A 14,275-nucleotide genomic window follows, 5' to 3' on the forward strand; every position below is an offset into this window, starting at 1 on the left:
CCATCCCTGCTCCATCCCTGCTCCATCCCAGCTCCATCCCAGCTCCATCCCAGCTCCATCCCAGCTCCATCCCTGCCCCATCCCAGCTCCATCCCTGCTCCATCCCAGCTCCATCCCAGCCCCATCCCAGCTCCATCCCAGCTCCATCCCAGCTCCATCCCTCTTCCATCCCAGCTCCATCCCCTCTGTGTTCTTCCTCCACCTCTCAGGTATTTCCTGTGTCAATGATCACACGGGCTGTGGAAATTTTACCAAGGTGAGAACTTTTTTCTAAGGAGGAAAAAGGAACAGGGTCAGAGACACTCTAAAATCACACTGAGCTTCAGTTCTCACCTGGACATAACCTTAAAGGCAGGTGAGGGTGACATTTACAAGCTCTTCTGGAATTTCTCCCTCTGTTCACAGAAATAATTGAATGTATTTTGAGGTCTCATAAAATCTTATGTCATCTATGTTTTACATAGATGGTATGTAGATAAATGTATGTTAAATATCTTGACTTAGCTGATGAGGAACCAAGACACTGCAAATTTTGGAGCCTAGTATTTGAAAGCAGTTTCCTTTCTTCAGCACTAATTCAGTTGGTTCATGTTCAGCTTTCTGGATCAGTTCTTTTGGTGCTTTGAATTCTAAAATTACTGAGCAGTTTGGGTTGGAAGGGATCTTAAATCTCCTTCCACTGTCCCAGGCTGCTCCAAGCCCCAGTGTCCAACCAGACCTTGGGAATTTCCAGGGATCCAGGGGCAGCCACAGCTGCTCTGGGAATTCCATCCCAGCCCTGCCCACCCTGCCAGGAACAATTCCTGCCCAAATCCCCCCCAGCCCTGCCCTCTGGCAGAGGGAAGCTCTGTGCCAGGCCAGAGCTGTGAAATGCCCACAGAATCACAGTCTGTGTTTCAGATAGAGACACCAAAGCCCCCACACATCACTGTGACTACAGGGGGCTGGTTCTGGGTCATCCTCAAGAGATTTGTGGGTTGGACACACTGGTACCCCTAAGAATCATGGTTTGGGCTGGAAGGGAGCTTAGAGACCATCTAGTTCCAAACCCCCTAAAAATGAGGCAGGACACAGCCCCACACCAGTCTGTGCATCACACACCCAGCCCTGTCCTGCACCTGCTGATGGCACCACCAGTGAAGCCTCACTCTGCTGATTATGATCTCCTGCCTGCTGCATTCCAGACACTAGAGAAGGATTGGGGCTTTAGCATTGTAATCATTAAAAAAGGATTTGCCATCCTAATTCATTTCTCCTTCGGGGGTGCAGAGAGTATCTGCTCATCTGAGAAATCCCCCAACAGCTTGTCCTCAGTTAGAGCTGCTTCTATCCAATTTAAGGAGGAGTAAAGACACTTATGTGACAATCCCAGATTGAAAAATGAGATGAGGGAACGTAGGATTAAGCAGAAACCACTTGAAGATAACCCCTAAATTTTCTGAGAAGCACCAGCAGCAATGCATGATGCTAAAGTTAGAGTAATTACACCAGAATGGACACATGGCTAAGTTAAAAAATTTAAGCAGCCCTGGGAAAGGACAGAAGCCCTACACACTTTTCTAAGCACTGTGAGGTCACTAATGTCACTGTTCAATGCCTCAGCACTCTTGGCTCTTAAATAAATGGAGAAAAAGGCACAGAGAGGATTTCTGGTGGTTCCTTGCGATTTGATCCACATGCATCCATTTCTCAAGCATTCCTCATTCACTTGGGAGCAAAAGCTTAAAAATGAAATCTCTGAAATACAAACCAGTAGGGGCCAAAAGAAGAACAAAATGTGTCCTTTGAGGGCAGTGAAAGTGAAAGAGAATATCATAAACAACAGGCCACAGGTAAAGTCAGCACAGGGTGAACCTCAGATGATGCTCTGTGACAACTGAATTCACTTTTGGGCTGAACTTCCACCCTCTGTGTTCCCATTTATCAATTTATCAACACCTGGTTTCTTGGACCACCATTTCACCTCAGAAAATATATTGCCAATTTGCTCAGAAAAAATGGGGGAGTTGCAGACAACCCAGAAAACACCTAACACCAATCTGCCAGACTAGGTCAAACCAGAATAAATCAGAGAAAATACCCTGACTTTCTCCCTATATATTAATGCTAGGGGTACTGATAGTAAATCACTAATCAGCAATCAATTGAAATATTGGTGAAGTAAAGAGCAAGAATAAAAGCCTTTCCTTGCCCTTGGACTCTTGCTGATAATAACAGCAGTTCAACATTTCTTTAAAATGATGCTTTTTTTATGAGGTTCAAGCATAAACAAATACACTTGGTATGTGAAAAGAAATTAGATCCTCATTCTGGTGAAGAATGATGACAAAATCAGCATCTCTGAACTGAAAGGAATTCTGAATGGAGGCCTGCATGCAGCATTCCTGACAAGGGCATGGTTAGGGGAGCCCTTGTGGCTCCTTTTTTGAATTGCTGTTATACTTTTGTCTGGGTCGTGCTGAAATCAACCAGAAAAAACAAAGGCTACAAATGAACCACCTGTAGGGCAAAGTCAATGGGAAGTCAGCAGAATCCCAGGATCACTGAGGTTGGAAAATCCCTCCAAGGTCACCAAGTCCCAGCTGCTCCTGTTCCCCACCCTGTCCCCAGCCCAGAGCTCTCAGTGCCACCCCCAGGAATTCCCTGGACACCTCCAGGGATGGGGATCCAACCCTCCCTGGGCACTTGCAGTCCCTGATCTCCCTTTCCATGGGGAAATTCCTGCTGCTGCCACCCTGAGCTCCCCTGCCCAGCCTGAGCTGTTCTCTCTTGTCCTGTTATTTGCAGCCAGCAAGATGAGCTATGCTGGGCTGAAAGTGCCCAGTATTCCACAGGAAAGGGTCAAAACTGCTGTTTATCATCTTTTCCCACTCCATCTGGAGATGAGGTGTTGGTTGTGGTGATTCCTGAAGCAGAACTCCCCCTGTCATAAGCAGGCAGCCACTTGTCTGCTCCCCATCTCCTACCGAGGCAGCCCAGACATTCCCACCCCAGGAGGGAGCCTCTGCAGCTCTTATTGTACTTTAAACAATTTTTTATTTATTTTTTTTTTAAATCTACCTGGCAGGAAAGGTAATTATATTCAGCTCATATCATATTCAGTCAGTGCAGAGGCTCACAGTCCTGTCAGGACTGTGAAGAAGTCAGAGAGGGAGATGTTAGGCACAGCACCCTGCACATCCCCAGTGTGTCACCACTGTCCAGCCACCCCCTGCCACACAGAGTGACCAGATGGACACTCATGGAGACCCTGGCATGCCAGCTGTGCTGCAGCAATCGTGCACAGGCTGGGTTTGCATGCCACAGAGATGGATAATTTATCCCTGTGGCTGTGTCTCCTCGGGCACACACACAGCACAAATCATTTCCAGCTGTTTGCAGTCACCTCCCAGTGACATTTCAGGCCACCAGGAAGCTTCCTAAACTAACCAAAGTGTGAGGTGTCAGCCACTTTACAGGTACACATCACCTCCTTAATCTATCACTGTCTATCATTGCTGCTCTGGTTCACAGTGCAGTGATAATACTATGGAAGCACGGACAGAAAACACAAAATTTATTTTGTATTAAAATATACAAAAAGTCTTGACTCAGTTCCAACACAATCCTCCCCTCTGGGAAACTAACCAGGCCAAAAAGCCCTTCTGCATCCTTATGGAATAGGATGCAAAAAATTATTTTTTCTGGAAATCTTTTCTGCTTCCCTAGGGTGGGCAGGCAGCTGTGTCTGCCTCTGGATCCCTGGAATGCCCAAGGCCAGGGGCTTGGGATAGTGGAAGGTGTCCCTGCCCATGGCAGGGGGTGCAGCAGGATGAGTTTTAGGGTTCCATCCAACCCAAAATAGTCTGGGATTCCAGGATTACCTTTTTGGCTCCCACACCCCCAAAGAATCCCACCCTGAGAAATCCCCATGCAGACTCCAAGCTTTCCTCCCCCTCCAGGGAAGGGTCAGGGAGGGGAAAGCATCCCAAAAACCCCCCACAAAAATCCCAGTGTGTGTCACAACCCAGCTGTCCCTGGTTGTGCAGCACCACAGGATGCCAGGCATCAGAGATCAGATTATACTGGGAGTTCCAGGATAAGTGGTGGGATTTTGGGTGGATTTGTCTGCTTGGCCAACCGAGACATTTAATTTTAGAAGCGCTTATCAGGCAGCACTCTCCAAAGAGAACCAGCTGCCCACAAGTGCCCTGAGGGCTGTGCCCAGGAGGGGAGTTCTGCAAAAAGGAAGGAGTCCCAGAGTCACAGAATGGTTTTGGGTTTGGTCACCTTGTTCCATGGGTTTCCTTCCAGGGACACACCTTGAGGCCACCTGAGCACCTCTCACCCATTACCCTTAATTGACTTTATTCTTATTTGTTGTCTCCATTAAATCAGAAATGTGTTTTTAACTCCTGTTACTGGCTTGATTTCAGTTATTAAACTGTTCTTATCTGAACCCATTTTCAGTGCAGTTCCCCTCCAGGAGAGGGGCAGGAAAGAGGAAGAGGCTGTGTGGTGTTTAGCTGCAATCTGGGGTTAAAACACGACATACCTGATTTAAAAAAAAAAAACAGAACAACCAGCACTGATTTTGAAGAATGTGTTGAAAAAAAGAAAATCTGTCTTAATAGAAGTGTCTCCAGGTGTAGTTTAAAAAGAAAGAGCAAATCCCCTAGTAGCTTCATGGCAAAGCATCTCCTTCCCAGATCTTGATCTCTTAATGAATATTTGACCTATAAATGCCAGTTTGTTATGGTATATTTATGTTACATCCACCAACTGCCTTCCCATTCAGCTTTTTAAGTATTCCTAATATTCCTAACATTGTAAAGCAATTCTGCAGTATTTTCACAAAGACAAAATGGTTTTGAAATTACCAAATGACAACTGCATACCAACACTGGAGCTGCATCTTCATGAGCTGTCTTTTGTAACAGCAATGTTTCCTCCTCAAAGTGTTGATGGGGTTTAGGGCTTTGTTTGGGTTTGCTTGGGTTTTCTTTTGCAGGGGGAGGTTGATTTTTATAATATTTAAAATATTAGCTATTCTATAAATATTGAATGCAAAACCAGCCCTATGTAAACACATAAAATATGTATTTTTCCACTTGAGCCATGAGCACAGGCTGTGTTAAAAAAGATGTGTTTATATCTAATTACTGCCTCTTCAGAGTCATTCCCAAAAGGGAAGGGAACGTTCATGATTTGGATGGATGCAGTTTGGCAGTGTGGACTGCAGCAGCTTTCAAAAATGAGAAATACAAGCTTGTTTCTGTTACAGCACTTTGCTCTGTGCTGATCTGCTCGGGGGCAGTGCAGAAATCAAGGTTCACTTTCCTGGTAAATTTAAAAAGGTTTAATGAAAGACAATAAGAGACAAACAATAAAGCAAAAGGTTATAGGACCAGGTGGTTGACATTCAGCCAAGAGCACACACCAACTCAGAAAACACTTCTTTAAATGCACCAACCTGTTGCACATTCATAGACCTCCATGCATTATTCAAAACCATCCCTCCCCAACCTGCAAATCAACATCTTCTTCAATGAATTCCTCCCCTGGAGTTCTGGTGTCCAATAATCCAAGAATATGAAGAATTTCCTGATTTTTTTATTTTTTTTTTTACCATACTCTGAGTTAGTTACATGAACAAAAGCTTTTTACATCACTGTGTTATAGTCCAAGAAAAAAATATGTGTATCACACTAGTATTTCTAAGTTTTGTTAACAGCAGAACTAAAAGAAATTACATTCATACAGCAAAGTTTCCCAGCATTCTACATATAGCATTCATTTTAATATTTGCAAAATGCCAATAATATAATAAGTACTTATAACAAGTGCTCTGTTCCAGGGATGCCAAAAGGCCTCTGTGGGAGCAAGAGGAACACAGGAATAAAAACACTAAAACCTGTGGTTTTACCTGCCAGTAATAATGATCAGGTGATCTTTTATCAGCAACTTTTCACACCAGTAATAACCAGGAGATGGATCCTGGAGGATTTTGAGATCCTTTCGAGAGGAGCGAGGGGATTTTCTTTACAAACAAGCTGTGGGTCTGCTGTAAGACAGAATTAACATTGAGAGATAAAAGAAACAATGGGAAGGATTCCACTGATTGATGAATGGAAAAAGATATTTGCCTTTACAAACAAACTGTAGGTTTGCTGATAAATGAAACTGGATATTGGAAGATGAAAGAAGCAATGGGGAAAAACCATGGATTCTATAAGAATTAAAATTAGAAGGAAGGGTTGTTCATTAGAGGGAATCTCAGGTATCAGGTGTTTGGGCAGTCTGTGCCCAAGTGCCTCAGCAATGGGGAAAGAGAGGGAAATTGGGATAAAAGGAGGCTGCAGCCTCCAAAAATCTGAGAGACCCCAGGGGATGCCCCATGGCCTCTCCTTTATTGGAATAAAGTAAAAGGACTCCTCTGTCTCCTTTCTGGACATGAACCTCTGGAGTTTGTGGATTAATTTTGCTGACATTGATTAGCACGTGTAGAAAGCTTTTCTGGAAACAGGTGTGAAGTTTTCAGAATGTAAAAACACACTCGGTGTAACAAATTATAAGTAATCTACAAAAGCGAGCACCTCGGTGTGGGTGACAGGAAGCGGGGAATCCCCACACACGCGGCCCGGTAAAAAATCAGGGTCGGTTTTCTACGTCTAGCTCTGGTTCCAAAATTTTCTTTCCCGATTTTCCGTGAGGCCCGAACGAACCAGACACCGCCGGGATTCGAACCCGCGGCCCGAAGCGGGAAGGGGTCCTGGCTGCATCGCCCTGCCGGGACTCGAACCCGCGACCCCTCCGCTCGCCGGGGCGCCCGTCGCGGTGCCGGTCGGTAATTTGGTCAGGCGCGGCGCGGGCAGCCCGCGCGGGTCCTGTCGGGCGCGGCTATAGGCGGCGGGCGCGGACCCTCCTCCTTCTTTTCTCGCTCGGCAGCCGCGCGGAGAAGATGGGTGAGCAGTGCGCCGCGCCGGGGCCGGGAGTGGGGCCGGGGCCGGGGCTGGGGCTGCGGGATCCCCGGCGGTGCCCGCGGCTCTCCGCAGGCTCTTCTTGCCCGCTCGCAGCCGGCTCGGTGCGGGGCGGGCGGCGCTGCAGGCCGTGAGGCCGTGTCCGCCATTACCCGCCGCATGCCCGCCGTGGCCTCACGCCGCCTCCTCCTCACGGCTCCTTCCCCTCCTCATTTCTCGTCCTGCAGGGAAGTGCCGAGGTCTCCGCACCGCTCGGAAGCTGCGCAGCCACCGCCGGGACCAGAAGTGGCACGACAAGCAGTACAAGAAGGCGCATCTGGGCACGGCGCTGAAGGCCAACCCCTTCGGGGGCGCTTCCCACGCCAAGGGCATCGTCCTGGAGAAAGTGTGGGTGCTCCTCCCGGTTGGAGTGGGAGCCCCAGAGCCCTGGGGTGCAGCTCCCACGGAGGATGGGGAAAATAAGGATTTGGGGTGTTTTTATCCCCTCCCCCAAGAAAAAAAAAACAAACCCAAAATATTTATTCCAAAAATGAGGGGGAAAATAAAGATCTTGGGCAAAAATTAGTTTTAAAAAACGGTGGGGGTGGCACAAATTATAGCAAAGTAAGGAACGTGAGGCTTTGGTTGTTTTGTTTTTTTTAAATTTTTTTTCAGAAATTGTGGAAAACTTGGATTTTTGGCAAGAATTGGATAAAACATTTAAAAATTAAAGTATAGGGAGCTTTAGTTAAAAATAAGCAGAAAAGCAAGATTTTTGCACAGGAAATATTCAGGATTTTGGGCACAAATTATAAGGAAATTCTGTGTCATGTGTCATAGATCCCAACTGCTTCTGCCTTTTTTTTTCCTTCTAATAATTTATAAATTTCATTGGGATGCTACCACGGCTTTGGGGCACTGATTTCAGTTGTTTTGGGGGTTTTTTTCCGTTTTTGGCTTTTGGTTTGTTTTTTATTAGAACGTTAACGAATTAGTCTGAAGGTTTCTGTTTGTTTGGCTTAGGAAGTGATATTTTATGGATTCATACATAAATCTAGATTAGTATTTATTACGTATATTATGTAATATTAATAATTCAGTACTTTAAACAGCTCACAGGTGTTGAAACACAGAATTTACACTGAATACGGGGCAAAAAAGTTAATTTTGTGTTAATTAACCCTCTTCCTGTACCACCACACTGATTTCTTTGCTGGTTGGTTTCCCTTGCAGGGGCGTAGAAGCCAAGCAGCCCAACTCTGCCATCAGGAAATGTGTCAGGGTCCAGCTCATTAAGAACGGCAAAAAAATCACAGCTTTTGTCCCCAACGATGGCTGCCTGAACTTCATCGAGGTAATTGCCAGGGAGCCTCAAACGCCGTGGGGAAGAGGCGCGAATAGCAGGTGTATTGTGATCAGATGCGGGTTTCAGGGGTTTGGTGGGCGTTCCCAGCTGCCGGGGGTGGTGTCACAGCCTGTCCCCTCCCTGTCGCAGGAGAACGACGAGGTGCTGGTGGCCGGGTTCGGGCGCAAGGGCCACGCCGTGGGCGACATCCCGGGCGTGCGCTTCAAGGTGGTCAAGGTGGCCAACGTGTCCCTGCTGGCCCTCTACAAGGGCAAGAAGGAGAGACCCAGGTCGTAAATCCTCACCGGTCTGACAACACCACCAATAAAATGTTCGGTTTTAAAGGAGTTGTGTGCTGCTTATTCGGGGGTTGCTGCTGCAGGAGGAGATGGGGCATCACAAAAATCTTCCCAGAGGAACTGGAGTTAAATTTCTCCCTATATCTGGCCAAAGAAAAAGCCCAAACCCTAATGTTCCTTTAGGACTACTAATCAGGAATCAAAGTATCCCCTTGGGATGAGGAACTGCGTGGATTTTAATTTATAATTGTGGAAAAAAACTTTCCTTACATCACAAACACTGGGAGTGCTGGGAGTGGTGTTTGTGGGAGCACTTACGGGTCTCAGGTGTGAGCAGAGGCACAAAACAGGGTGACAAAACCATCCACCCAATGCAGGGAGTTCCACCTGTGTTGGGTACAAACTAACTACAGTTATTTTGGGGCAAGTCTGCCCCATTTTAAGACACATGTAGTACACTAGTGCTGTGCACTGACTTCAGTGTTGCTGAATTTTTACCTGCTTGGCCAGATAAAAAGTGCATAGTTCAGAGTTTTTTAATGCAGTAAAACGTCAGAGTATTTATTTGGCTGAAGTCAGAGTGAGCATTTCCCTTGTTGCAACTGCAGTTGGTCTGTGTGGTGAGGCGAAGGCTCTGATTCAAATAATTCATTTATTAATAAGGAATTGATGTGAAAATTCAGTAATTTACATGAAAATGGAGAAGGAATCTAGTATGTTGAGTTGTATGGGTTGTGCAGTCAAACTCCTGGGGGAGGCGGAAGGGCAGGGACTGTCCCCCCTCGCGGTTCCGAATTCCGGAGGGGGAGGATTCACCGGGCGCTGTCGTGACGCCATGTCACCACCAGATGTCGCGACAGGAGCGGGGAGGCTGGGACGGAAATGCTCGACCGAGAGCTTGAGCGGGTTCTGACAAAGGAAACGGGGAAATCCGGGCAAGGGGAGAGGCAGAGAGCAGCCCCGGGCCGGGTCCAGGCTGGGGCTGAGCAGGTGGAGCAGCCCTGGAGCAGCCCTGGGGGCTGTGGGGCACAGCTGGGACCCCAAAGCCAGGTCTGTGCTGGCTGAGCCCCAGTGTGGGCAGCAGGGCAGGGGGATCCTGCCCCTGTGCCCCAGGTGAGACCCTGAGCACCTGCAGAGCTGCCCCAGCTGCCCCAGCACAGGCAGGAGCTGGAGCTGCTGCAGCCAGGCCAGAGGAGGCTCAGGGGGACCAGGGATGGAGCAGCTCTGCTGGAGGAAAGGCTGGCACAGCTGCCACTGCTCAGCCTGCACAGGAGGAGCTCTGGGCTGAGCTCAGGGTGGCCTTGCAGGGCCTGGAGGAGCTGAGCAAGCATGGACAGAGACAATTGCCCAGGGCTGCAGGGACAGCACACAGGGAATGGCTCCCAGTGCCAGAGGGCAGGGCTGGGGGGGATTTGGGCAGGAATTGTTCCTGGCAGGGTGGGCAGGGCTGGGATGGAATTCCCAGAGCAGCTGTGGCTGCCCCTGGATCCCTGCAGTGCCCAGGGCCAGGCTGGACACTGGGGACAGTGGAAGTGTCCCTGCCGTGGCTGGGCTGACACTGAGTGGGCTTTAGTCCCTTCCAGCCCAAATCATCCTGTGATGATGTGCCAGTGCTCAGGAATAGCTTGTGTTACCTGGACACTGCAGGAAGAACTTGGAGAAAGATGAGCTGAGCCAAACATCACCAAATACTACTAGAGAGGTTTTAAGCCTAATAGATGTGTTCTGTAACCCAAAACCCTCCAAAACAGAGGGGAACCCACAGCAGGCCATGTTTTCTACCTCATCACCAAAACTAATTAATATTTTCACTTATTAAAGCAGTTGGCCAACCATCTGACACCAGTAGCATCTGACTGAATAATGAGGCTGCTACAAGAGAAGGTGTTTTGTAACACGCTCGGAAGGTGTCAAGAGGGTGCTCTGTAAATCCATTCTCTGTTCAAACACAGCAGTGAAATCCCCTCTCGCCCTAAGGTGAATTTGTCTTCAGGAGGTGACAGCTGCAACGAGCTCTCAAGTGGGGAACTGAAACCTTCCTTGTGGTGCAGGGTTTTTTAAGATTTCAATGAAATCCAAGAGATAACAACCTGTGTGACACCTTCCTAATCCTGAGCACTCAATGCAGGGTTACTTTTGCAGCTCTCTCAGCTTCAGGCTTATTTTTTTTTTTATTCTAGGTGGTAAGATTTTATTGCTAAAATATGCACTAAATTCCTTGAAACACTTTTAAAAGCCTACGTGTTACTAAAAATAAGTATAAATACCCATACACACGCTGTTCTCTAGAAGAGAGTATTTTTGAGGAAATAATTGTAACCATTCAGAGGGAAGAGCAATCGTCCTTCCTTTGTGCTGGAACTGAATTTATATGTGTGCAATACAAATACAGATGTCCAAACAGACTCATTAAACCATCATCACAGCAAAGAGTGGAGGGAAAAAAGTTACTGGGAAAGTTTCGCTGAAATTCATGGAGTTGCAGCAAGAATTGATACTGATTACTTGACTGTATTTAGCTGTAATTAAGCAGCTCCACATTTCCTGCCTGGAATGTTACTGTTAGCAACCAAACCCAGGCAACCTCAAATCTCCAGGCAGGGGGTTAAATTCTTACCTGGTCATGCTGACACAAATGAGGGATTATGTATGTGGCTACCAACTGCATTCTGCAGGAAAACACATTTTTTGGTTTAGGTGAACACATAAAATTAATTCCTCTTGACAGTTCTGGCAACCCAGGGCAGGTATGAGACTGTTCTCTCTTAGAAGAAGTCCCCAGAAGTAAAGAACCTCCCTTGATGTGTCTTCCCAGATCAGCAAAGATGAACAGCTGAGTAAATTTACAAATCTAAACTGGAAATGTTCTCCTTGATAGGATGCAAGAGTTCAGGCATTGCATGTAGGAAAAACTCAAGCTCAGGTCTAAGGAACTTCACTAAATAACGAATTGCAACATAAAATATAATCACAAAACAGTGCCACAATTCACTTGATTAAAAATAATAGTAAGTTTTGTACAAAAAAATTCAGTTTAGGTATTCTAGGTCATTAAGGCATAAATGTAAACAGGACATTGGGTGCCTACCTCCCACCTCAGCCATTAAAAAGGAGATATCCAAATGGGCTTATTTATCTCCTTTGCCCCAATATTTATGTTAGCCTGTATTTGTTTCTCTAACCTCCATGTATTTTTACTAATGGAGCTGAATTTTGGTTTTCCAGGCAAATTTCTGCACTGTCACCTCTTTGAGCCCAGTACAATGTGTCAAATAGTCCTCTTCTATGTTTGTAAATGGCTACTTAAGGCAGAAAGCAATGGGTGTTGAGACTTTTTCCATGTAAAATAAAAACATTTATTTTCCTTTACGTATAAATTCCACATTTTGAAGGCTGAGTGCCTCTGTTCTTCTGTTCCAGCATATCTCAAGACCACAGAGCAGGGATGAATATTTAACACCACTTAAACCTGCTGTTACCTCTTTCTGTTGGTTCTTCCTCCTGTCTATGTCTCACTTAAATTTAAAAATGGGCTGTGGATGCAATTATCAAGCATGTGTTACCAAAAGTGTTAACGAAATCAATGTAGCTGCGGGCTATATTTTGTAAACCTTACATAAAAAAAAAAAAACAAACTGCTTTCCAGGTTGTTATGACGCAGAACAAAATAAACCACGTGGTTTCATTATTAATTCCAAATGGTTGGCAAATAAATTCTGCACCAATGGGATTCGAAGGACTGCATCCTCTACTCCACATCCAGTAATGGAAATTACAAACATAGTATGAGAAACCAGAATCTGGATGCATTTCACACTCCCCACTCTGACATGGCACACACTAAACTGTGTGCAAGTGGCAGTTGCTGAAGGTACAAAGTAAAATCTGTGTTTCAGTGTAATCTGCTCAGACTCTTTTACACTGCAAATAAAATGGGATTGGGAGAGAAGCCAGGATGGGTGGCAGGGAAGTTCCTCGTAATCTGGTTCGCCGTGGCAGCACCACCAGGCAATTCCCCAAAAACCAACAGCTGAGGAGAGGCTGCAGAAGCAGAGCAGGGCAGGGAGCAAACCACCACAGCTACAACGAGAAACACTAATTGGGAACAGCAGCAGCTCCCAGGGGCATGGAGAGCTTCCCTGGCAGGCAGAGCAGGGCAGAGCCAGATGCTGCCACACGGCTGCTGCAGGCACCTGAGCTCAGAGCTGGACCTGCTCACTGTGCAAGGGCTCTGTCTGTGACAGTGTGGTGTGATGTGTGTGGGATATTCCCGGGATGAGGATGTTCTGTGTGCTGGGGCTGGTGCCTCTCCAGCCTCTGGTGGAAAAGGTGGCTCCCAGGTGAAGCAGTCTCAGCTCATGCCCATGTTGGAACCCAGAAACATGGGAGTTTTGAGCTTTCTGTGCTTTCTGACAATGACCCCCAGGAGAACTCTGCTTTTGGCTTGGGGCCTTGGAGAAAACTTCCAAATTTGAGTGATGGAGTTAAAATTACTGTGTGTAGTTAAGTGTGTGATTTTACATGGTGAAGGGTTTGAAATTTGAGATTTTCATAATGTAGTAATAGGAATGGGACAGGATGGATGTTCTTGGGCATGGTCTCTCCTTTTTGTTCTTCTTCCTTCTTCTTCATGCTTTAGGTATTTTTTTGACTGGACAGTTAGTGCTGCGCTGAGGGTCACAGGAGTTTGGTTATTGGGTCAAAAGAGTAAATAATATAGGTGTTAACTTTCTGTTGGACTGTTTGGCTTGAAAACACCTTGTAACTAGCTCAATTCAGCTCCATTTTGCTCACTTTTAGCTGGTAGCTAGAAGTGTTGCAGAGCTCTTTGTACTTTAGATAAGATTTAATAAACAACCAAGCCCGAACATGAGAAATTTGTCTACTTCATGTTTTCAATCCTGGCTCTGACTGAAGGCAGAATAAAATGAGGACAAGCCACTAGTTAAGTGGTGCAGTTAACCCTTTAACAACCCATGTGAAGATCAAACTCGACCTCACACCACATCCCAGAGACATTTGTCTGTGTTTGTAGGGCATTTTCTGCCCCACAGATGGTGCAGGTTTTCTAGGGCTAAGTTCAGTAGATCCAGCAGCTCGGCTCTGGCTTGTGCATCTGTGTGCAGCCTCACTGTGGGCACAGGAGGCAGGAGATGAGTGACTTCCAGGGAGGTCAGCTCTGGGTGGTGCTGGGGAGGTGTTCCCACAGCTGCAGCCAATTCCCACTGTCACCTGTGGTGAGTCCTGGGCAGAGAAAGAGCCACGAGCAATCATTTCCATTCTGGCATGGCTGACCAGCCAGAAGGATCCTTCAGCTTCATCCCCGGGGAAGTCTGCAGCAGCTTTATCACAGCCTAACCACTCCCAGTCCTTCAGCTCAGGGCTCTGGAGAGGTGACAGCAAACACAAAAAAGGAGTTAAGTTAAAATCCTTGCTGCAATTATGCCAGATCCCCAACCCTGTGCTGGAGGAACCAATTTAAAACACTTTTCCACACCTGAGAGAGCCCCCAGGACATCAGGGACCCTCTGGAATAATTAAGGCTGTCAGCAATGTCTCTCTGCCCAAATTTTCATTGCAAAGCAAGTGAGGCAACAAGGCAGGCAGGTAAGCAGAACACTGCAAGGTGAGTCCTACATTAACTGAACCAAGGGCTTCAGAGGAAGAGGAAATGGTCCTGCCATTTATCCATC

At 46.7% G+C, this 14,275-nt stretch overlaps 2 protein-coding genes across 9 annotated transcripts in view; one reads left to right on the forward strand and one right to left on the reverse strand.

Moving 5' to 3' along the window:
- The first annotated feature begins 6,842 nt into the window (after positions 1 to 6,842).
- On the forward strand, positions 6,843 to 8,630 carry RPS23 (ribosomal protein S23). The gene is made up of 4 exons (XM_056513994.1): positions 6,843 to 6,944; positions 7,187 to 7,346; positions 8,172 to 8,292; positions 8,434 to 8,630. The coding sequence occupies exons 1-4, from the start codon at positions 6,941 to 6,943 to the stop codon at positions 8,578 to 8,580; spliced, it is 432 nt and encodes a 143-aa protein (XP_056369969.1). The 5' UTR covers positions 6,843 to 6,940; the 3' UTR covers positions 8,581 to 8,630.
- Positions 8,631 to 9,317: 687 nt separating this feature from the next.
- Positions 9,318 to 14,275, reverse strand: part of ATG10 (autophagy related 10) — a 62,887-nt gene continuing 57,929 nt past the window's right edge. For 4 of the 8 annotated variants that reach the window (XM_056513987.1, XM_056513991.1, XM_056513992.1 and 1 more), the window contains one exon: positions 9,318 to 13,967. In XM_056513987.1, the coding sequence (XP_056369962.1) occupies positions 13,955 to 13,967 (13 nt within the window). In that variant the 3' untranslated portion in view covers positions 9,318 to 13,954. The remainder of the gene's footprint in view (positions 13,968 to 14,275) is intronic. The other 4 variants (XM_056513990.1, XM_056513993.1, XM_056513986.1 and 1 more) reach the window with 1 other exon arrangement.

This window comes from Oenanthe melanoleuca, chromosome Z, assembly GCF_029582105.1.
Source record: "Oenanthe melanoleuca isolate GR-GAL-2019-014 chromosome Z, OMel1.0, whole genome shotgun sequence".
NCBI classification, from domain to species: domain Eukaryota; kingdom Metazoa; phylum Chordata; class Aves; order Passeriformes; family Muscicapidae; genus Oenanthe; species Oenanthe melanoleuca.

Bases quoted from the DNA above. Each gene is read 5' to 3' on its own strand.
- RPS23 (XM_056513994.1), top strand. The intron at 7,347-8,171 runs GTGGGTGCTCCT...TTTCCCTTGCAG, and splicing joins GGCATCGTCCTGGAGAAAGT to GGGCGTAGAAGCCAAGCAGC. The intron at 8,293-8,433 runs GTAATTGCCAGG...TCCCTGTCGCAG, and splicing joins GCTGCCTGAACTTCATCGAG to GAGAACGACGAGGTGCTGGT.